At 38.0% G+C, this 22,382-nt stretch overlaps 1 protein-coding gene across 4 annotated transcripts in view; it reads left to right on the top strand.

Moving 5' to 3' along the window:
- RBBP8 (RB binding protein 8, endonuclease) overlaps positions 1-22,382 on the top strand; it is a 101,136-nt gene that overhangs the window by 62,243 nt on the left and 16,511 nt on the right. For all 4 annotated transcript variants that reach the window (XM_038543668.1, XM_038543670.1, XM_038543669.1 and 1 more), the window contains 8 exons: positions 2,246-2,421; positions 4,665-4,769; positions 8,607-8,704; positions 10,264-10,373; positions 13,185-14,085; positions 14,168-14,291; positions 19,326-19,414; positions 20,939-21,056. In XM_038543668.1, coding sequence (XP_038399596.1) covers positions 2,246-2,421; positions 4,665-4,769; positions 8,607-8,704; positions 10,264-10,373; positions 13,185-14,085; positions 14,168-14,291; positions 19,326-19,414; positions 20,939-21,056 — 1,721 coding nt within the window. The remainder of the gene's footprint in view (positions 1-2,245; positions 2,422-4,664; positions 4,770-8,606; positions 8,705-10,263; positions 10,374-13,184; positions 14,086-14,167; positions 14,292-19,325; positions 19,415-20,938; positions 21,057-22,382) is intronic.

The raw sequence follows: 22,382 nt of genomic DNA, 5'->3' as shown, positions 1-22,382 counted from the left end.
TGGTCAATAAAGTCAGTAATCATTGCACACAGGAAAGTCAATTGAGTTCAAGTTAATCATTTACTTGATAACCACAATTCAGTCCAAACCCAGTCTTTACATGCCATTGGTCCTGAATCAAGTTAGACAGAAACATATGCCTGGATCAGCACAAATTTTTTTTCTAATGGAATCTGGGATTCTCTCATATTTATTCATTCAACAAATAATTTATTGAGCACATACCAAGTGCCTACTGTTGTAGACACATAATGCATCAGTGAACCAAAGATTCTTTATGCTCTTAGAGCTTACATTCTGGCAGGTGAGCAGTAGACAAATCAATTACATACTATGTTTGAAAGCCATAAATACTGAGCAGGGCAGAGGGAGAGAATCTCAAGCAGACTCGGTGCTGAGCGCAGAGCCTGATGCATGGTGCTCAATCTCATGACCTGAGGCCCAAAACCAAGAGTCTGACGCTCAACCATCTGAGCCAGCCAGGCACCCCAGAGGTTACAATTTTAAATAGCACGTTCAGGGTAGGCACTGATGAGAAAATAAAACTTCAGCAAAGACTTGAAAGAAATGAGATATCTAAGGGCACCTGGGTGGCTTAGTGGTTGAGCATCTGCCTTTGGCTCAGGTCATGATCCCAGGTCCTGGGATGAAGTCCCCCATCCGGCTCCCCACAGGGAGCCTATTTCTCCCTCTGCCTGTGTCTCTGCCTCTCTCTCTCTCTGTCTCTCATACACAAATAAAATCTTTAAAAAGAGTTATCTAGCTAAGCGATATCTAGAGATGAACATTCCAAGCAGGTGGAAGAACTAGAGCAAGGAACCTAAGGTGGGTAGGTCAAGGAACCTTGAGGAAGCAAGGATGATTAAAATAGAGTCTAATATAAAAATAGATCAGAGAGGTAGTAGGAGGAATGGACAATTAGATCATGTAGGACCTTGTAAATAATTTAAAGGACTTTGTCTTGTGTTTCCAGTGAAATGGGGAGAGGTAGCAGCTTATTGGAGGAGTAATAGGATATGACTAAATTGTAGGACTTTTCTGACTGATATGTTGAGAGTAGATTGTAAAGGGGCCTGGGTAGAAGCAGTGGTGGAAACTCAAAATTTAAATCCTACTCATAGTCAGTTATTTATCTCATGGTCTGTACTAAGGATAACACATTGAATGCTTCTCGGTACTGTCTTAGGAATCTGCCTGTCTGGATTTAGATCCTGCTTCTGTTACTTATTATTTTAGTAAGTGGCTTTACTCTATATTTTCATTTTTTCTCATTTGTATAATGAAAATGATGTTAATAGCTCATACAGTTCTGATAATTAAACTGATGCATGTAGCACTTAAGTGCCTGGCAACATAAACCTCAACAAATGTTGGTAGTTATCAGTGTTAATATTAATCACTCTGTATTTGTCATTTGCCAAGTCATGTTGATTCTGCTACCACAGAATCGGGCCTTCCTTTCCATAGCTGTTTTCAACCTTCTAGTTCAAACCCACAGAAACTCTGGTTTGTCTTGTTTGTTTTAAAGATTGTATTTATTTTTTCATGAGAGACAGAGAGAGAGGCAGAGACACAGGCAGAAGGAGAAGCAGGCTTCCCACAGGGAGCCCGATGCAAGACTCAATCCCAGGATCACGCCCTGAGCCTAAGGCAAACGCTCAACCACTGAGCCACCCCAAGGCATCCCAAACCCACAGAAACTCTGCCTGGACCATTATAGCCACTGCCTAGTTGATTCCTTGCTTCCTTTCTCTCTGTCCCAGTCCATGTTATGATCTTGCTGCTGGATTATCACATTACTTCCATGCTTTGAAACCTTAATTAACTCTTCTATCCTTCCTTGCTTTCTAAATTATGAACACACTTAAACAAGGCTCTTTTTCATGTAGTTCCAGTTTGCCATTCTCTAACACCAGGTGCACTTATATGCCTTTACTCAAATGTATGGAATCTGCTCATTTTCTCTGCCATTTGAAGTTCATTTCACCTCAGAGTACCACCAATCACACTTTGTACTTCACTTTTTTTGTTTTTGTACTTCACTTCTCACAATAGTATTCCCTACTTAGTGCTCTAATCATTCATTTGAATACTTCTCTAGTCCTTATATTTAGATTTGGAGCATTAAATGCAAGGAATTACATCTCTTACAGCTTCAACCTGTGCTCTTTTATAAGTCCATACTAGATAGAGATGTTTTAATGTTTGTTGAATTTATTTTCTTTTGTTTGTCATTTTCGTCTAGGAATGATCAACAGCACCAACCAGCTGATCTTGAATCTGAGGAAAATGTTATTCCAGATTCACCGATAACAGCCTTTTCATTTTCTGGCATTAACCGGCTACGAAGAAAGGAGAACCTCCATGTCCGGTACATAGAACAAACACAAGCCAAACTGGAGCAATCTGTGTGTACAAATGGTAAGGATTGGAGTTTTCTTTTAGTTATGTTTTTGTATAAAAACATATTCTACAATGGTGAGTTTTTGCATTCTTCCATCAAGTGGAAGAAAGACAGCCATTGTTCAGGGAATTCACATCACAACTATAAGTTTAACTTCCATTAGTGAGGTGAACTGGGAAGGCATTTTCTGCCTATGTAATGTATAGGCATGTGTTGCTTATCTGAATATGTAAACGCTCAACATTATATAAATGTAGTATATAGGTTTTCTGCTTTTATTTAAAAAATATTTCTATGAGTAGGATTAGAAGGAAAAGAGGAAAGAACTTTTTTTTTTAGAAGAACTTAATGTTAATTTTCACCTACTGTGTGCCAGATAAGTGAGTGATTTGAGTACATTGTTACTATGTTTTAATTCTTCTGACAAGCTTGGAAGGTAGCTGTCAGTATCTTCATTTTATAATGAGGAAAGGTATGCTCTTTGGAGGGATTAATTAAATAACTCATGCAAGGTCACCTGTCAAGTAACTAGATGAGTCAGAATTCAAATACAGATTATCCTGGCTCTAAAGGTACTTTCCATGTCTTACCCATAACTTCTCCTACCAAGAGCTTTAGCCAGTTAAAGCTAAATGTTATCATTTGTATAAAGCTAAGTTGTTATAATTTGTAGTAATTGATGGTAACCAAGAAAATGGCTTTATAAAGTATCTACTGGGCAGCTCGGGTGGCTCAGCAGTTTAGCACCACCTTCAGCCCAGGATGTGATCCTGGAGACATCTACCTTGTGACTTATCCATGACAGATTTCTAATTCCAGGCCCATTTACCATTACTGCTAAATACTTTGAGACTACCTTTGCATATAGCCTGAAATTTATCATGTGATGTGATGCAATTATTATTTATTTCTTTTAATATTTATCTGAAGTAGGGGATCCCTGGGTGGCTCAGTAGTTTATTTGGCCCAGGCCATGATCCTGGAATCCCGGGATTGAGTCCCACATCAGGCTCCCTGCATGGAGCCTGCTTCTCCCTCTGCCTGTCTCTCTCTCTCTCTGTGTCTCTCATGAATGAATACTTTTTTTTTAAATCTTAAAAAAAATTGATCTGATATAAATGATACTTTCATTTTTAACCTAAATTGTAACAAGGAAAGCATTTGGAGGGAAGGGGTATACATACTTCTAGAGATATTTTCATAATATAAATAAATTGTTGACAGTAGCTATTTTTATAAAATAATAAGTAGATCTTAGTCTTTGTTGGAAAATTGGCACCATTTTATTTTTCCATTTTAGATGAGCTTGCATCACCATCTAGTGGAAAACAAAAGAACTGTTACAAATCTTACATGTAATTAGGAATTAAAGTAAAATGTAAGATCTTGAATCTAAAATGAACATTCATTGGCCTTTTAGTCTGCTGACAGAATCACTACAAATATCTACATAATTTAGATCATGTTTAAATCCATCTGAAGAATACCTAAAAAAAAAAATCACAGCAGTTTTCTTTATTAGGAAAGTCTTTTTTTATATCTTGTATAAATGCTTCTGGTTTATTTATCCATCAAATGAGAATAACCTGTAAGTATTTTAAAACTTGTCTGTTTTAATCTTGCTCTGATCATTTTTACTTGGAATCTAAAATTTTGATTATAAAATATCATTTTTGAGCCATGCAAATTATTTTAAAACTTATTTAATGACTAGTTGGTCATCTCTTTCTAACTACCCTTGCTTATTTTAAAGTTTATAGTATGATATAATATTATTTTCTGGTTATAATTAATAAGTCTGTTTCCCTTTCTTCTTCTTCTGGTTTTCTTTAAATTAAATCCTTAAACATTGGAATGATTTCTAATAAAGCATGTTTCAGGATTTCTTCCCAGAAAATAAAAACTCTAAAAACAAAGATTGTAGAGATATATAATGCAGTTTTCATTTTAAATGAACCTACTGATTTGCAACAAATACAAAAGGAAAAGATATATTAAAACATAAGAACTCAAAAAAAAAATTAGAACTCTAAGATACTTAAGTCAGAAGAAGCGTATCTATTCTAGTCCTTTCTCTCCCACTGTCCTAACTTCTGGCTTTGTTTCTTAGTGAAACTAAAAGAATGAACCTTTTATTAGAATATGAAAATTTTATCAATAAAATATCACTTCTAATGCACTTAAAGACAAGTTTGTATTGGATTATATTTTGGTATTTTATATCAAATATTTATTTATGTTATCTCTTTTTTCCCCTTAGAACTGGGAAAAGCTCCGAAGCCTTCAACTCATCCACAGCCTAAACCTAATGAAAGTGAAATTCTAGTGGCTGACACTTGTGATCAGAGTCAATCCCCCGTGGCTAGTAAGCAACATACTGAGATTTACTATATAAGTTTAAAGTTTGTGGTTACTGGTGGCCAAGAGTGGCCAACAATCTGAATTAGACAGTATTTTCCATATGATTTTGTTTGTATTATTGGTTGTATGACAATCTTTTTCATATTGGAAAGTCATATTATCCTATTATTATTAATTCATATTTATCCCAGTCCATATTAATATAAATTGCTAATAATTTTAAGTAAACAGGCTTTCCTGTGCTTTACTCATTCATCCAACAAATACCTGAGTGCCTACTGTATACCAGGCACTGAATAAAACAAAGCCTTTAACCTCATAGAGTATACAATCTAGTTGAGGGAGAAAGAAAATATTAGATAGAAGCAAGTGTTAGGAAAAATAAAGCAGGGTAACATGAGATATTAGAAAGCCTCACTTTAAAAAAGTAACACTTAGGCTTGGGGCATCTGGGTGGCTCAGTTGGTTAAGCATCTGCCTTCAGCTCAGGTCATGATCCCAGGGGTCTGGGATCGAGCCCTGCATTGGGCTCCCTGCTCATTGAGGAGTCTGCTTCTCCCTTTCTCTCTCCCTCTGCTGGTGCTTGCTCTGTCTCTCTCTCAAATAGATAAAATCTTTGGGACGCCTGGGTGGCTCAGCAGTTGAGCGTCTGCCTTCGGCTCAGGTTGTGGTCCGGGGTTTCTAGGAGTCCCACATCAAGCTCCCTGAGGGAGTCCCACATCAAGCTCCCTGAGGGAGCCTGCTTCTCCTTCTGCCTATGTCTCTGCCTCCCTCTCTCTGTTTCTCATGAATAAATATATATATAATAAATATATATGTGTGCGTGTGTGTGTGTGTGTGTATATATACACACATATATACATATATATACACACATATATACATATATATAATCTTCAACAAAATTAAAAAGTGACACTTGAAGAGATATGTCAGGAAACAAGGGAGTCATGTGGATTTGGGGGAAGGGACACCTCAGGTAGAGAAATCAGAGCACAAAGGCCTTGGGACAAGGATGTTTGGTTCTTTCTGAAGAACATCAAGGAATCCTCTGGCTGGGGCACAGTGAGTGCAGAGGAGATTGATTTGAGCAACTCTGTTCTTTGGAGCTGCTGTTTACTAAGGGGAAAGAAACCAAGAGTGTCACGTTTACAGATTGAAGTAGGAATAGGAGTGGTTAGAAATCAGAAATTTGGTTTTGAGAATATTCTGACATGTTAGATAGACTTCAGTTAAGATTTTGAATGAGTAATTGGATGTGAGTTTAGAAAGGTCTAAGATAGAGATATGATTGGAAATTGTTAGCATGTAAGGTGGTATCTAGAGCAGCCTGGGTGGCTCAGCGGTTTAGCTACTGCCTTCAGCCCAGGGTGTGATCCTGGAGACCGGGATCGAGTCCCATGTCAGGTTCCTGCATGGAGCCTGCTTCTCCCTCTGCCTGTGTCTCTGCCTCTCATGAATAAATAAAATCTTAAAAAAAAAAATAAATAAGGTGGTATCAAATCCAGGAAACTGGATGAGATCACCAAGCAAGTGAATGTAGATTGAGAAGAGAAGTTCAAGTACTTAGCTCTGGGGTGCTTCATTATATAAAATAGTGATTCATAGCTATTTTTCTCACCATCACACTAGCCTTTTTAGATGTTTTTTCCCTAACTACTTTTCCATGAATTTCAGTATGAGTATATCCATATAAATGCTTTATGCATAAAAAGATTCTTTTGCCTTCAAAGAACCATTTTTCACCTCTTTAAAGGCAGTATTTACAGTTGTCTAGATGGTGATTTAGAGATTGTGAAAATGAGAAAGAATCAACAAAGTAATTAACCAGAGAAGGAGCTGCCAGTGAGATGATATCTCACCCCTGAGATAGGGGTGCCTGGGTGGCTCAGTTGATTGAGCATCCAACTCATGATTTCGGCTCAAGTCATGATATTTGAGTCTTGGGATCCAGCCTGACATCAGGCTCTGTGCTCAGTGAGGAGTCTGCTTCTCTCCCTCTCCCTCTCCCCTGGTTCTCTCTCTCTCTCTCTCTCTCTCTCTCTCTCTCTCAAATAAATACATCCTTTAAAAAAAAAACTGATAAAGTAGTGTTCTTTAAGCCACATGGAAAGAGGAGAGAGTGGTCAACTGTGGCAGAGAGTGTCAATAAGTCAGAGAAGATGAAGACTGAAAATTGGCCATTGGATTTGGTCACATGCAGATCATTGAATGTTAAAACTCATAACATGAACTATTAGGGTGTAATGGTATTCAGCTAAACTGTTGAATGTCGAGAAGCTAGCAGGGAAATGGGAGAAAGCACTTGTAAACAGGTCCTTCAAGATGTTTTGTGGCCAAGGGGATGGGAAAATGGGACAGTAGCTAGAAAATGGGTCAAGTGAGGATGTTAAAAGATGGGATATTATAACATATGCGGCATATTTTTAAAATTTATTTATTTTATAGAGAGAGAGCAAGCAGGGAGAAGGAGCAGACGGAGAGGGACAAGCAGACTCCACCCAGCAAGGGGCCAGACAGACACTGGGCTCAATCCCAGGACCCTGAAATTATGACCTGAGCCAAAACCAAAAGTCGGACACTGAGTCAACTGAGTCACATAGGCACCCCTTTACAGCATATTTTTATGTTGATGGAATGGGCAAGTACAAAGAGAGAAATGAATAATTCTAAGGAAAGAGAGAACAGTAACTACATCCGTGAAAAGGTGGGGAGGGGGGGTACCTGGGTGGCTCAGTAGTTGAGCATCTGCCTTTGGCTCAGGGCAGCATCCTTGGGGTCCTGGGATCGAGTCCCACATCAGGCTCCCCACATGGAGCCTGCTTCTCTCTCTCTCTCTCTCTCTCTCTCTCTGTCTCTCTCATGAATAAATAAATAAAATCTTTAAAAAAAAAAAGAAAAGGTGAGAGGAGTTGGGATCCAGAGTCTGGTGGTTGGAAGGATTGGTCAAGCTGGGCTTATGTCCTAATACTATTACATCTTTTGCATTTTGATTTCCAGCAATTAAAACACCTGTACTGTAGTTCCCTAAACATGCAATTTTGTTTCATGTATCTGAACCCTGCTTAAGTATTAAGCACATACTTAAGAGCCTACCCTCTCTCCCCTAGCCCAGTTGACCTGTCAAATTCCTCTTTCTCTCAAGGGGTCAGCCTAGGTATCACTTGGTATAGCTTTCCTTGATAACCGAAGGCAGATTTAGGAGTCCTTCCTCTGTTTAAATCCCCTCTTTTATGTGCCTTTAATGTTTATCATATTTTATTGCAATTCTCTTTTTACCTGTTTCACTTGTATGAGCCCTTAAGCTTTTTGAGGACAAGAACCTTTTTTCATCTAGTGCCTAGCACAATGCCTAGTATATAGTATGTGCTCTGCAAATACCTGTTGATTTGAAACTCTATACATAAAAATTTGTAAAATACTTGAACATAGGTAATTTCTGTATAAATATATGTTAGCTTAAATTTTGAAAATCTCTCCCACAAACTATGTTTTCATGAAAGATACTATAAATATGCTATATCTTAGATCACAAGAAAGCCATCATAAATATACATAATGGGGGGGTTCAGTGTCAGTAAGAAAAATAATCTGCCTGTTGCATTCAGTGCATTTAGGAAAAAATAGAAAATCTTAGCTGAAAAAAATTTGGCAAATATAGTTCCTAGATACCTGCACTTTATTGCTATTTATGATAGCTATTTTGCACAGAATTTTAAAATTGTCCAGTGCCATCTTATAAAATGGTTCTTTGAGCCTCTTTTTTTCCTTTTTTGTATTTTTCAATACATCTCATTTCTACAATTGTATTAATTGCAGGTTTTTGTTTTTGTTTTCTTAGAAACACATGGAACAAGCAGTTGTCCTACTGCTAAGTCATCCTTTAATTTAGCTACAGTTGTTGCTGAAACACTTGGATTTAGTGTTCAAGAAGAATCTGTGAGTAATTGTTGATAATATGAATTAATTGGTGTCTTTTTAGGTCAGTTTTTAGAGAATTGAGTGAGAGAAAAATTATTTTATCCAAAGATCATGGGATAAAGGCCTAGAACAAAATTTATGTGGTTAGAAAGGCCCGTTTATATTATCTACCCCAGCATCCCCAAAACCTGGGTCTTTAGAATTCTTTGTATTAAAGGTTGTGGGTTGAGTCAAAATTTAGGGAAGTGATGATGGCTTGGAAGTTTGTCTTCCCTGCTTCCTCTAACCTCCCTATCCCTACCTTGTTCCATCTAACTGAAGACTTAAACCTTAAGGTTGGTGCCAGAATTTATTGTAATTTTTCAATATTCTTCAAACTGGGGTTTGGTTTGGAAAACAGGCTGAATTCTTGGGACTGCTGTAGATGCTTTAGTTCTTTGTCCTTACATGTGCAATCTAATTCTTAGGGATTGGGACATGAATTTCATTTCATTGTTTTAGTACTTCCTTACATCAGGCACATTCACTTTTTTTCTTAATTGATCCCTAAAAATAGAAAACTTGAATTCTTCTATCTTAGGTTTTATTTTGATACAACTTTAGTATAGTATTCCTTTGCTTTAGTCAGTAAATGTGTATTTGCTCTTATGAAACGGTCTTGCTGGGCAGCCAAGGTGGCTCAGCGGTTTAGCGCCGCCTTCAGTACAAGGCCTGATCCTGGAGACCCGGGATCGAGTCCCACGTCGGGCTCCCTGCATGGAGCCTGCTTCTCCCTCTGCCTGTGTCTCTGCTTCTTTCTCTCTCTCTTTCTCGAATAAATAAATAAAATCTTTTTTAAAAAATGGTCTTGCTGTTAAATTTTTAAAAATTGAATTGATTTTTCATTACATTTGGATTTGTCTGTTTTTTTGTTTTTTGTTTTTTTTTTTTTTTAGTTTTAAATCACTCTTCAAATGGTAGTGGGTAGTTTTTAACCTTTGAACTTTAAATGTGTTTTAATGATTTCTAACAGTTCATTGGCATTTAATACATTCACAGTATTATACAGCTACCACCTCTCTGGTTCCAAAGCATTCTTATCACCTCAAAATAAAACCTATAACTGTTAAAAATTCAGTCCTCATGCCTCAGTATCTCCAGCCCCTGGCAACCACCAATCTGTTTTTTGTCCCTTATGGATTTACCTATTCTGGATAATTCATGTAAATTAAAGCCTACATGATGTGGCTTTTGAGTCTGGCTACTTTCACTTAGTCTGTTTGTGGGATTCATCCACATCACAGTACATATCAACATTTCATTCCTCTTTAAAGTAATGAGTAATCTGGGGCACCTGGGTGGCTCAGTCAGTAAAGCATCTGCCTTTGGCTCCATCATGATCCCAGGATCCTGGGACCGGGCCCTGAGTTGGGCTCCCTACTCAATAGAACAGAAAGACTGCTTCTCCTTCTCCTGCTCCACCTTCTTGTGCTCTCTCTCTCTCTCTCTCTCTCAAATAAATAAATAAAACTTTAAAAAAAAAAAAAGAATGAATAATCTTCCATTGTATTTATGTACTTCTTGTTTTACTATTAAAGGAATCTCAGGGTCCCGTGAGCCCTCTTGGTGATGAACTCTATCACTGTCTAGAAGATCACAAGAAACAACCTTTTGAGGAATCTATAAGAAACAATGAAGATAATTTAAGGTAATTTGGGACACTGGTAAAAACTTACAGATTCCTAATGAGATCTCATTATAGTGAGTTCCATATAATCAAACTGCACCTGTCTGTCAGCATATAGTTTGGCATTCTGGTGATATATATTTATTTACTTATTTTTAAGCAGGCTCCATTCCCAACCTGGGACTTGAACTCACGTCCCTGAGATCAAGTCTCATGCTCTACCAACTGAATCAGCCAGACATCCTGTATTAATTTTATTTATTTATTTATTTAAGATTTTATTTATTTATTCATGAGAGACACAGAGAAGCACAGAGGCAGAGGGAGAAACAGTCTTCCTGCGGGGAGCCCAATGTGGAACTCGATCCCAGGAGCCTGGGATCACGCCCTGAGCTAAAGGCAGATACTCAACCACTGAGCCATCCAGGCGTCCCTTAATTTTTATTTAAAAAAAAATTTCCCAGGGATGCCTGGGTGGCTCAGTGGTTGAGCACCTGCCTTCACCCCAGGGTATGATCCTGGAGTCCTGGGATTGAGTCCCACATCAGGTTCCCTGAATGGAGCCTACTTCTCTCTCTGCTTGTGTCTCTCCCTCTCTCTCCCTATGTCTGTTTTGAATAAATAAATAAAATCTTCAAAAAATAAATAAATAAAAATTAAAACTTTTTTTAAATTTCCCCATGAGGTGCCTGGGTAATGAAGTCAGTTAAGCATCCTGGTCTGGATTTCAGCTCAGGTCATAATCTCAGGGTCATGGGATTGAGCCCCAAGTCAGGTTCCATGCTTAGTGGGGAGTCTGCTGGAGATTTTCTCTCCTGTACCTCTCCCCTCCTCACAATTGTCCCCCCCTCAAACAAATAAATCTTTATATATTTTTTCCCTACTTTATGATGAATTGAGGGCCTTTTGCATTGCTGTAGAGAGAAAGATATTATTTTTTAGGTTTTGTTTTTTTTTTTAAGATTTATTTATTTATTCATGAGAAACACACAGAGAGAGGCAGAGACATAGGCAGAGGGAAAAACAGGCTCCCTACAGAGAGCCTGATACAGGACTTGATCCCGGATCCCAAGATCACGCCCTAAGCTAAAGGCAGATGCTCAACCGCTGAGCTACCCAGGCGTTCCTCTTTCTGTTCTTCTATCAAGCATTATTTAAGTTTCAGCCTTGTTACTCTACCTCTATAAAGACCCAATCATCCCTTCTGTGTTTGTATTTCCAAAAACTAGGTGTTGTATAAAATGCATCTATAAGCTTACATTAATTTTTAAGATTGTGTTGCAACTCATTTACTAACTTCAGAATATCTGCTAACTAGTAATACCTATATTTATGTAATACTTTAGCTTTCTAAAAGTGCTTTTGGTTTTTTTTTTATTTTTATTTTTTTTATTTTTTTTATTTATGATAGTTACAGAGAGAGAGAGAGAGAGAGAGGCAGAGACACAGGCAGAGGGAGAAGCAGGCTCCATGCACCGGGAGCCCGATGTGGGATTCGATCCCTGGTCTCCAGGATCGCGCCCTGGGCCAAAGGCAGGCGCCAAACCGCTGCGCCACCCAGGGATCCCTGCTTTTGGTTTTAGATACATATATTTAATTTGTCATCAAAGTAACTCTTTTTTTTTATTGGAGTTCAATTTGCCAACATATAGCATAACACCCAGTGCTCATCCCATCAAGTGCCCCCCTTGGTCCCCGTCACCCAGTCACCCCCGCCCACCTCCCTTTCCACCACCCCTTGTTCGTTTCCCAGAGTTAGGAGTCTCTCATGGTCTGTCTCCCTTTCTGTTATTTCCCACTCATTTTTTCTCCTTTCCCCTTTATTCCCTTTCACTATTTTTTTATATTCCCCAAATGAATGAGACCATATAATGTTTGTCCTTCTCTGATTGACTTATTTCACTCAGCATAATACCCTCCAGTTCCATCCACGTCGAAGCAAATGGTGGGTATTCATCGTTTCTAATGGCTGAGTAATATTCCATTGTATACATAAACCACATCATCTTTCTCCATTCATCTTTCGATGGACACCGAGGCTCCTTCCACAGTTTGGCTATTGTGGACCTTGCTGCTATAAACATCCGGGTGCAGGTGTCCCAGCAATTCACTGCATCTGTATCTTTGGGGTAAATCCCCAGCAGTGCAATTGCTGAGTTGTAGGGCAGATCTATTTTTAACTCTTTGAGGAACCTCCACACAGTTTTCCAAAGTGGCTGCTCAAAGTAACTCATTAAAGTAGGTTTTATTACTCCTATTTTTTAGTCAACAGAAACACAAGTCCACAGAGGTTAAATGCCTTTTTTAATACCATATAGCTGTTAATGACTAGAGCCAGAGCTCTTGCCCATTCCACATCTTCAAACTTTAACCCAATACTCTTTCTACTATCAGCTGTCTACTCTGCTAAAAGGAGGCTCAGTCTTAAGTTATGTTCAATTCTATAGTATAAGAATTTTGTGTTTTGAAGTTACTTATGATGAGATTTCATATCAACAAAAGAATTTGAGTCTCCAGTGGAATTTATTAAAATATGATTTTTTTATATGGTGAAGTTTAAATATCTTAGGAAAAATATTTATGGATAGGAATATCAAGGTATTAAGATATATTTACTGTATCATTTCTCTCTGCCTTTTGTCAGCCAAAGGAAGAAAAGCTGACAACTCTACCCTATCTCAAATGTTGGTTAATCATGAGTCTGATACATGGCTAAGACCCTTACTCTTAATAATTCTGTTTTAGTGTAAGCTTTCTCATATGCTTGTCTTAGAATGTTTATCCTATTTCTTTAGTAGGAAGAACGTTTTACCACTCCTTATTTTTTTTTAGATTTTCAGATTCTAAGTCCAGGACTCCTCCTCAAGAAGAATTGACTGCTCGGGTATCATCTCCTGTATTTGGAGCTACTTCTAATGTGAAACGTAGTTTAGGCTTGAATACGAGTTTATCCCCTTCTCTCTTAGAGACTGGGAAAAAAAACCTCCTGAAAACAGCACCCTTCAACAACACTTCTACTTCTAGATCAGAGAAAACCAGATCAAAATCTGAAGATAGTGCCCTTTTCACACATCATAATCTTGGGTCTGAAGTGAACAAGATTATTAGCCAGTCATCTTCAATTAAGCAGATGCTTATCAGTAAAAACATAAGTGAATCCAAAAATGAACAGGATAGTTTTGATCACATTAAAGATACTGTCAATGATAAAGAAAAACATGCAGTGCCCCTGAAATCATTGGGAAGCAGGACATCCAAAAGGAGGAAAGTTGAAGAAGAAAGTGAAGACGAACTAAGCTGCCCCCAAGGCTCTTTTGATAAAGAAAATGCTTTTCCTTTTTTACTGGATAGTCATTCTTCCATGAACGGAGGAGACTATGTAATGGATAAACCTCTAGACCTGTCTGATCGATTTTCAGCTATTCAGCGTCAAGAGAAAAGCCAAGGAAGTGAGACCTCTAAAATCAGATTCAGGCAAGTGACTCTCTATGAGGCCTTGAAGCCCATTCCAAAGGGCTCTTCCTCAAGCCGTAAGGGCTTGAGTGGGAGCATTGTGTTTACCAGAGATTCCCCAGAGGAGCCCTGTTTACAGGAGTGCGTCCTCCAGTCCTTGGAGAAATCATATCCAGATAATAAAACACCATTACAAATCAAGGAAGAAAATCCCATCTTTAAAATCCCTCTACGTCCACGTGAAAGTTTGGAGACAGAGAATCTTTCCGATGATGTGAAGGTTTGTGTTAAATGTTCAAGTACTTTTATTAAAATTATTGCTCATGATTTCATCTAGATGCTAATAATTCTTTCTGTTTTAGGGAGCTGATTCTCACGAGCCAACAAAAATAGCCAGGTCGGTCCGTGGAGCATGTGAACTTACATCCGTTCTTCAGTTAAATCCATGTAGAGTTACTAAAACAAAGTCTGTACAAAACAGTCAAGGTATGTTTAATGGAAGTAGTATTTCCAAAAAAGAAAATAATATTTCCCCTCTTTTTTTAATGGCTTTGAGTGTTATACTATATATATTCTTTGGCTATATTGAATTGTTTTAGGAAAAACATTTCTTCCTGCATATTTCTGTGTTTATAGAATGTTCTCACTGGTTTCATTTACATGTAATTTTCCTGCTTTCATGCTTTTTGAAAAAAATGAATGAAAGTCTTTAACACCTACTTTTATAGGTGATTTTGTGGATTTACCTATTTTATGTAATTTCTTACTTTCTTTACTAAAGTTTTACAAATTTTTTTTTAAAGATTTTATTTATTGGGAAGCCCGGGTGACTTAGTGGTTTAGCGCTGCCTTAAGCCCAAGGCGTGATCCTGGAGACCTGGGATCAAGTCCCATGTCAGGCTCCCTGCAGGGACCCTGCTTCTCCCTCTGCCTGTGTCTCTGCATCTCTCTCTCTCTCTCTCTGTATCTCTCATGAATAAATAAAATCTTTAAAGAAAAAAAAAGATTTTATTTATTCATGAGATAGAGAAAGAGAGGGGCAGAGACAGAGAGAGAAGCAGGCTCCCTGCAGGGAGCCCGATGTGGGACTTAGTCCCAGACCTAGGATCACACCCTGAGCCAAAGGCAGTGACTCAACCACTGAGCCACCCAGGCATCCCCAGTTTTACAAATTTTAAACTATGTGGAATTTTTAAATACATAAAGTAAAATCTCCATCATCCAAACCTTTTTCCTCAGTCCACAGGTAGCCTGTCCTTTTTCTTTGCATTTACATGTATCTATATAAACATACACGTATATACATTTATGTGGGTTCTTAAACTTATTTGAAATCTTTTTTTGCTCTTTTTTTTTTAAGATTTTATTTATTCATGAAAGAGAGAGGGAGAGAGAGGTGCAGAGGCAGAGACACAGGAGAAGCAGGCTCCATCCAGGAAGCCTGATGTGGTACTCGATCCTGGGACTCTAGGATCACGCCCTGGGCTGAAGGCAGGTGCCAAACCACTGAGCCACCCAGGGATCCCCTTTTTTTTTGCTCTTAATATGTATGTTAATCTTTTCATAATTTTGCTGTGTTTAAAATGAGCCTTTGTTTTTTGGCCACCAAATGCTTCTGTACTGTATAGGTAGTATTTTTTCTTTTATTCTTCATTGTGGAGTTTTTCATTCATTCTGGGTTTATTTTCCTTTTAATTGTTTTTCCAGCAAGAGTTTCAGTCTGTCTATGAAAAAAAACACTTTTTTTCACTCTCATTTCTGATTTTTTTTTTTTTTTTTTTTTTTTACATTTTTGGTTTTGAAGTTCTTTTCTTATGGTTGCTCTAAGGATTATAGTTTACATACTTAACCTTTCATGACCTACTTAAAGTTAATATTGCACCACTTTGTGTTCTGTGACTGTGCTTTATATAGGTGTCATGTATGTCCACATACATTGAAAACTCCTCCAGTATTACAATCTTAACATTTTATTTTTTTAAAGATTTTATTTATTTATTCATTAGAGACAGAGAGAGAGGCAGAGACATAGGCAGAGAAGCAGGCTCCTCGCAGGGAGCCTGATGTGGGACTCAATCCCGGGACCCCTGGGATCACTCCCTGAGCCAAAGGCACACGCTCAACCTCCTGAGCCACCCAGGCGTCCCTACAATTTTTTTTAAAACAATCTGTTATATAAAAATCACTCACTAAAGTGTACAAGTCCATTATTTTGTATACTCAGAGTTGTGTAACCATCACTGTAATCTTAAGTTTAAAACATTTTATCACCTCAAAAAGAACAGTACACATCAAATTAATATCGAAAATATGTGAAGAACTTAGACAACACTAAAAACACAAATAATTCAATTTGAAAATGGGCAGAGGACCTGAACAGACACTTTTTTTCAAAGAAGACTTACAGATTGCCAGCAGACATAATGAAAAGATATTCTACGGGGCACGTGGGTGGCTCAGTCAGTTAAGCATCTGAATGTTGATTTAGACTCAGGTCTTGATTTCAGGTTTGTGAGATCGAGCCCCGGGACAATAATGGAGCCTGCTTGTGACTTTCTCTCCCTCTGCCCCTATCTTCCCCCCCCCCCCCCACTTGCTTGTTCTCTCTCTCTGTCTGAATAAATAAATAAAATGTAGACTTTAAAAGACAAAATGTTCCACATCACTAATCATCAGGAAAATGCAAATTAAAACCACAGTGAGATATCACTTTACACCTGTCAGAATGACTGAAAGCAAAAACACAAATAACAAATGTTGACAAATATCATAAAAAATTAAAAAAAAAAATCTTTACAAATGTTGACAAAGATGTAGAGGAAAAGGAAGCCTCGCGCACTATTGTTAGGAATGCAGATGTTGGAGAGGATGCGGAGAAAAGGGAACCCTCTTACACTGTTGGTGGGAATGTGAACTGGTGCAGCCACAGTTGGAAAACTGTGTAGAGGTTCCTCAAAGAGTTAAAAATAGACCTGCCCTAACACCCAGCAATTGCACTGTTGGGGATTTACCCCAAAGGTACAGATGCAATGAAACACCGGGACACCTGCACCCCAATGTTTATAGCAGCAATGTCCACAATAGCCAAACTGTGGAAGGAGCCTCGGTGTCCATCAAAAGATGAATGGATAAAGATGATGTGGTTTATGTATACAATAGAATATTACTCAGCCATTAGAAATGACAAATACCCACCATTTGCTTCAACGTGGATGGAACTGGAGGGTATTATGCTGAGTGAAGTAAGTCAATCGGAGAAGGACAAACATTATATGTTCTCATTCATTTGGGGAATATAAATAATAGTGAAAGGGAATATAAGGGAAGGGAGAAGAAATGTGTGGGGAAATATCAGAAAGGGAGACAGAACATAAAGACTCCTAACTCTGGGAAACAAACTAGGGGTGGTGGAAGGGGAGGAGGGCGGGGGGTGGGAGTGAATGGGTGATGGGCACTGGGGGGGTGCACTTGATAGCATGAGCACTGGGTGTTTTTCTGTATGTTGGTAAATTGAACACCAATAAAAAATAAATTTATTTTAAAAAAAAAGAAGCTGAGTGAAACAATATTGGTTTATAATGGATTAAAAACTAAGCCATGCTTGATAAATGTAGAGCTGGCGTTGTTGTTGTTGTTTTTCTAATGTTCTAATGCTGTTTCTCTAATGTTGTTTTTCCAACTTTTCCTAAAATCATTCAGGGCTAAAAATAATAGAAATCACTTATATCCTGGGGAAAAAAAAGGAATGCAGATGCGTGGGCAGCCCCAGTGGCTCAGCAGTTTAGCGCCACCTTCAGCCCAGGGCCTGATCCTGGAGACCCGGGATCAAGTCCCACGTCAGGCTCCCTGCATGGAGCCTGCTTCTCCCTCTGCCTGTGTCTCTGCTTTTCTCTCTCTCTCTCTCTCATTCTCTCTCTCTCTCTCTCTGTATCTCTCATGAATAAATAAATAAAAATCTTTAAAAAAAAAAAAAAAAGGAATGCAGATTGGTACAGCTACTATGGAAAACAGTGTAGAGGTTCCAAAAAATTAAAAATAGAATTACCATATGATCCGATAATTCTACTACTGTGTATGAGAATACTAATTCAGGGGGTGCCTGAGTGGCTCGGTGGTTGAGCATCTGCCTTTGGCTCAGGGCATATCTCGAGTCTGGGGATTGAGTCCCACATCGGGCTCCCTGCACAGAGCCTGCTTCTCCCTCTGCCTGTGTCTCTGCCTCTCTCTCTCTCTCTCTCTCTCTGTGCCTCTCATGAATAAATAAATAAAATATTTTAAAAAAATTTTAAAAAGAGAATACTAATTCAGAAAGATATATATACCCCATATTTCATTGTAGCATTATTTACCGTAGCCAGGATATGAAAGCAACCCAAGTGTCCATAGATAAATCAATGAATAAACAAAAATGCGGTTATGTATATACAGTGTGATATTACTGAGTCATAGAAAAGAAAAATATCTTGCCATTTACAACAACATGGATGGACCTAGAGGGTATAATGCTAAGTGAAATAGAGAAAGACAGATACTGTATGATTTCCCTTACATGTGGAATTTAAGAAACAAACAGAAGAGACAAAACTAAAGCAGACTCTTAAATACATAGAACAAACTGATGGTTGCCAGAGGGGAGGTGGGGGAGTGGGAATCAGTGAACTAGATAAAGGGGATTAAGAGTACGCTTTCTTGATGAGCACTGAGAAGTGTATAGAACTATTGAATCACATTGTACATCTGAAACTAATATAACACTGGATGTTAATTATACTTGAGTAAGAAAGAATTTTCTACATGAAGAACAATACCCATTAGCAATCATTCTGCATTCCTCTTCCCTCTTTCCCAATCCCAGGCAACTAGCCTACCCTCTATCTCTATAGATTTGCCTATTGTGTTTTCATATGAACGGAATCATATATGATTTTTTGTGACTTTTCATTTTTTCACTACTATGAATGTTCATAGCAGAACATTGAGTGCAATCTTATGTAGATGTATATTTTCATCTTTTTTGAGTTATATATAGGAGTAAAATTGTTAGACCATATGCTAACTGTATTTAACCTTTTGAGGAACTGTTTTCCAGAGCATCTATGTCATTTTACATTCCCATCAGCAACACTTAAAGTTCCCATTTTTCTACATTTTCACCAATACTTGTTATTATCTTTTTTATTCTAGCCATACTTTGGGTATGAAGTGTTATCTCATTGTGGTTTTGATTTGCCTTTTCCTGACAGCTAATGCTGTTGAATGTCTTTCCATATGCTTATTGGCCATTTGTATATCTTCTTTGAGGATTGTCTGTTTAGATTCTTTGCTTATTTTCAGTTGGGGTATTTGTCTTATTATTGAGTTGTGAGAGTTCTTTTTATGTCCTGGATGCAGCCCCTTTAGCAAATAGAGGATTTGCAAATCTTTTTTCCCATTCTTTGGATCTCATAAGGTTTTAAAGTGATAAGAATGTTTAAAATCCATTTTTTCCATTTTAATTGTATTTTTTTCTCCTTATTGAAGATGGATCCTTTGAAAATATCCAGTGGAGCATAGATCCAGGAGCAGACCTCTCTCAATATAAAATGGATACTACTGTAGTAGATACAAAGGTAAGTTAGAAAGTAAAACCAAGGCCCATGTGGTTATTCTAGTAAGTTGTTAGTCATCCTTCTCCCCTAACTAACTCTGTGACGTTAAGATAATCACATATCTGCATTTATTTATTCCAAATAAAACCTGCATTTCTTTATTCAGAAAACTAAGAAATGAAAATGCTTATTCTTCTAACTTTATGATGTTTTTGAAAGGGTAATAATACTTTCTGACTTTAAAGGCCTTTGTTGAGACACCCAAGGGGCTCAGTAGGTTAAGCATCCGACTCTTGATTTCAGCTCAGGTCATGATCTCAGGGTTGTGAGATTGAGCTCTACATTAGGCTCCATGCTGGGCTTTGAACCTACTTAAGATTCTCTCCCTCTCCCTTTGCCCCTCTTCTCTCTCTGTCTCTGTCTCTGTCTCCCTTTCTCTCTCTCTCTCTCCCCCCCCTAAAAAAAATGAAAAAGAAAGGCCTTTGCTGAAAAATATTATAGTATTAAATAACGAAAAATGCTAATTACATATTTTAATAATTTTATACACACACATATATATTTTAAAGATTTTATTTATTTATTAGAGAGAGTGCGCGCACGCAAACTAGGAGGAGCAGAGGGACAAGCAGATTTCCCTGCTAAACAGGGAACCCGATACAGGGCTCAATCCCAGGACCCTGGAATCATGACCTGAGCAGTAGGCAGACACTTAATCAACTGAGCCAGCCACAGGCCCCTTAATAATTTTATATTTTATCAAAATAATTCATCATATGCCTTGATTAACTTTTAAAATAACATACCATAAAGAAAAAAATTATTTTCCCAGTTGGCTATTTTTTAAATACTGTATATTTCTCTAAAAATTAAAATTCCCAGGCTCCTGGGTGCTCAGTTAAATGTCCAACTCTAGATTTCAGCTCTGGTGATAATTTCAGGGTCATGAGTTAGGCCTCACATTGGCCTCATGCTGGGCATGGAGCCAGCTTAAGATTCTCTCTCTCCTCCATCTGCCCCTCCCCTGCTCTTAAAAAAAAAAAAAAAAAGATAAAATTCCTAGTGGAAATAACTCTTTTGGCTTGTTTTTAGGTTTTATATAGTTTGAAAAGTACTCTTTCACTTGGGAGCATATTAATGAAGTATTTAACTTGGTACAGTATGAAATTGTTGTTCTTTGTGTACACTGACATTCATTACTGTGAAGCCAACTGGAGAAGAAAGGGAGGAGAAGCCCAGGGAGGTCAGTGGTATGCATCTCTCCCTTCCTTGGCAGCAGTCCTTCTTTTTGTGGGCTTGAGAGAGGATACTTGTGTATTGAAGCTAAAATGTTTTACAGGCAATAAAACCTAAATCTATATATATTCCTAAAGAATAAAAATAAATATAACTTAATGCTATTGAAGTGTACACTTAAAATATGGTAAAAAAAAAAAAAAAAAAAAGGTCAATTTCATGCTGTGTATATTTTACCAGAATTTTTAAAAAGTAAATATAAGGCCATATGGGATAATTGTTAAAATTTTTGAATTTTTAAATATTTAGGATGGCAGTCAGTCAAGATTAGCAGGAGGAGAGACAGTGGACATGGACTGCACATTGGTTAGTGAAACTGTGCTTTTAAAAATGAAGAAGCAAGAGCAGAAGGGAGAGAAAAGTCCAAGTAAGATTTGATTTTTTTTTAATTTAATAAAAATGTAGAGGGAAGTTTATAGTCATACCATTGCACTGATGACCAGAAGTGACCTCTTCACCATAAACCAGGGGTTTTTTCTTGTTCTGATGAATAGATTTCTCTTAGTAAAGCTCAGTTTCAGTATTACAAGGGGAAAATATCTTTAGCCAAAATCTTTTTTTTCCAGAAAGAACTCGAATTGTCCAGGGCTCAGCAAACCACAACCAGCTGCCAGTTTTATAAACAAAGTTTTATTGGAACACAGGCTCACTTGTTTATGTATTGCCTGTGGCTGCATGCATGGTACCACAGCAGAGCTGAGTAGTAGTTGCAGACCTTCTTGGGCCCCCAGACCAAAAATATTTCCTGTCTGACCTTTTTAAGAAAATGTTTGCTGTGATCCCTAGTATTATCCCTAGATAATTTTTTGTAAAAGGGAATATTGAGAGTCCTATTTTAGAAAGCAGAATTTCCAAAGCAATTTGATAAGGTATGAAAAGGGGAGACTCTACTGATAAGTATTAGTGTAAGTTAACAGTAAACTAAGAGTAATCGTGTATATGCTGAGTTACTCTGCCATATTCTGCTTCTACAGAAAAAGATATTTAGCCTTTTGTGGTGACAAACTATTAATTATTCATCTAAAGCCTTGATTTTGTGGTGCCTTGGTGGCTCAGTTGGTTAACCATCTGCTTTCAGCTCAGATCATGATCCCAGGCTCCTGGGATCGAGCCCTGCATCAGGCTCCCTGCTCAGCAGGGAGTCTACTTCTACTTCTGCCCTTCCCCCCTGCTCGTGCTCGCTCTCTGTCTCTCTCATGCTCACTCATTCTCTCTCTCAAATAAATAAAATAAAGCCTTGAATTTCTAAAAGACTCAGGAACAGTAGAAGGATTTTGGTTGGCACCATCTTAGCAATATCCCAGGAATAGTGTCACTTACACCCTTATGTATTGAGGGGTTAGGATCTGCCACAGAGGATGCAGTACCAAAAGCAAGGACATTTTCCAGGGATCATCTGCTAGTAGCTGAGGACAATCAGACTATATGTACATATCCTATCTTGTTCTGAATATTCTGTAATCTGCCTGCCCAGGGCTGAAGCCAGTCTTGTCCTCACTCCTTTTAAGATTTTATTTATTCATTCGTGAGAGAGACAGGGAGAGAGACATAGGCATAGGGAGAAGCAGGCTCCCTGGGGAGCACAATGCAGGACTCGATCCTGGGACCCCAGGATCACGCCCTGAACCAAAGGCAGATGCTCAACCATGAGCCACCTAGGTGTCCCTTATTCTCACTTCTTTTGAAATACTTT

The sequence above is a fragment of the Canis lupus genome, chromosome 7 (genome assembly GCF_011100685.1).
Source record: "Canis lupus familiaris isolate Mischka breed German Shepherd chromosome 7, alternate assembly UU_Cfam_GSD_1.0, whole genome shotgun sequence".
NCBI lineage: Eukaryota > Metazoa > Chordata > Mammalia > Carnivora > Canidae > Canis > Canis lupus.
This window is presented reverse-complemented; position numbering and strand designations above follow the sequence as displayed.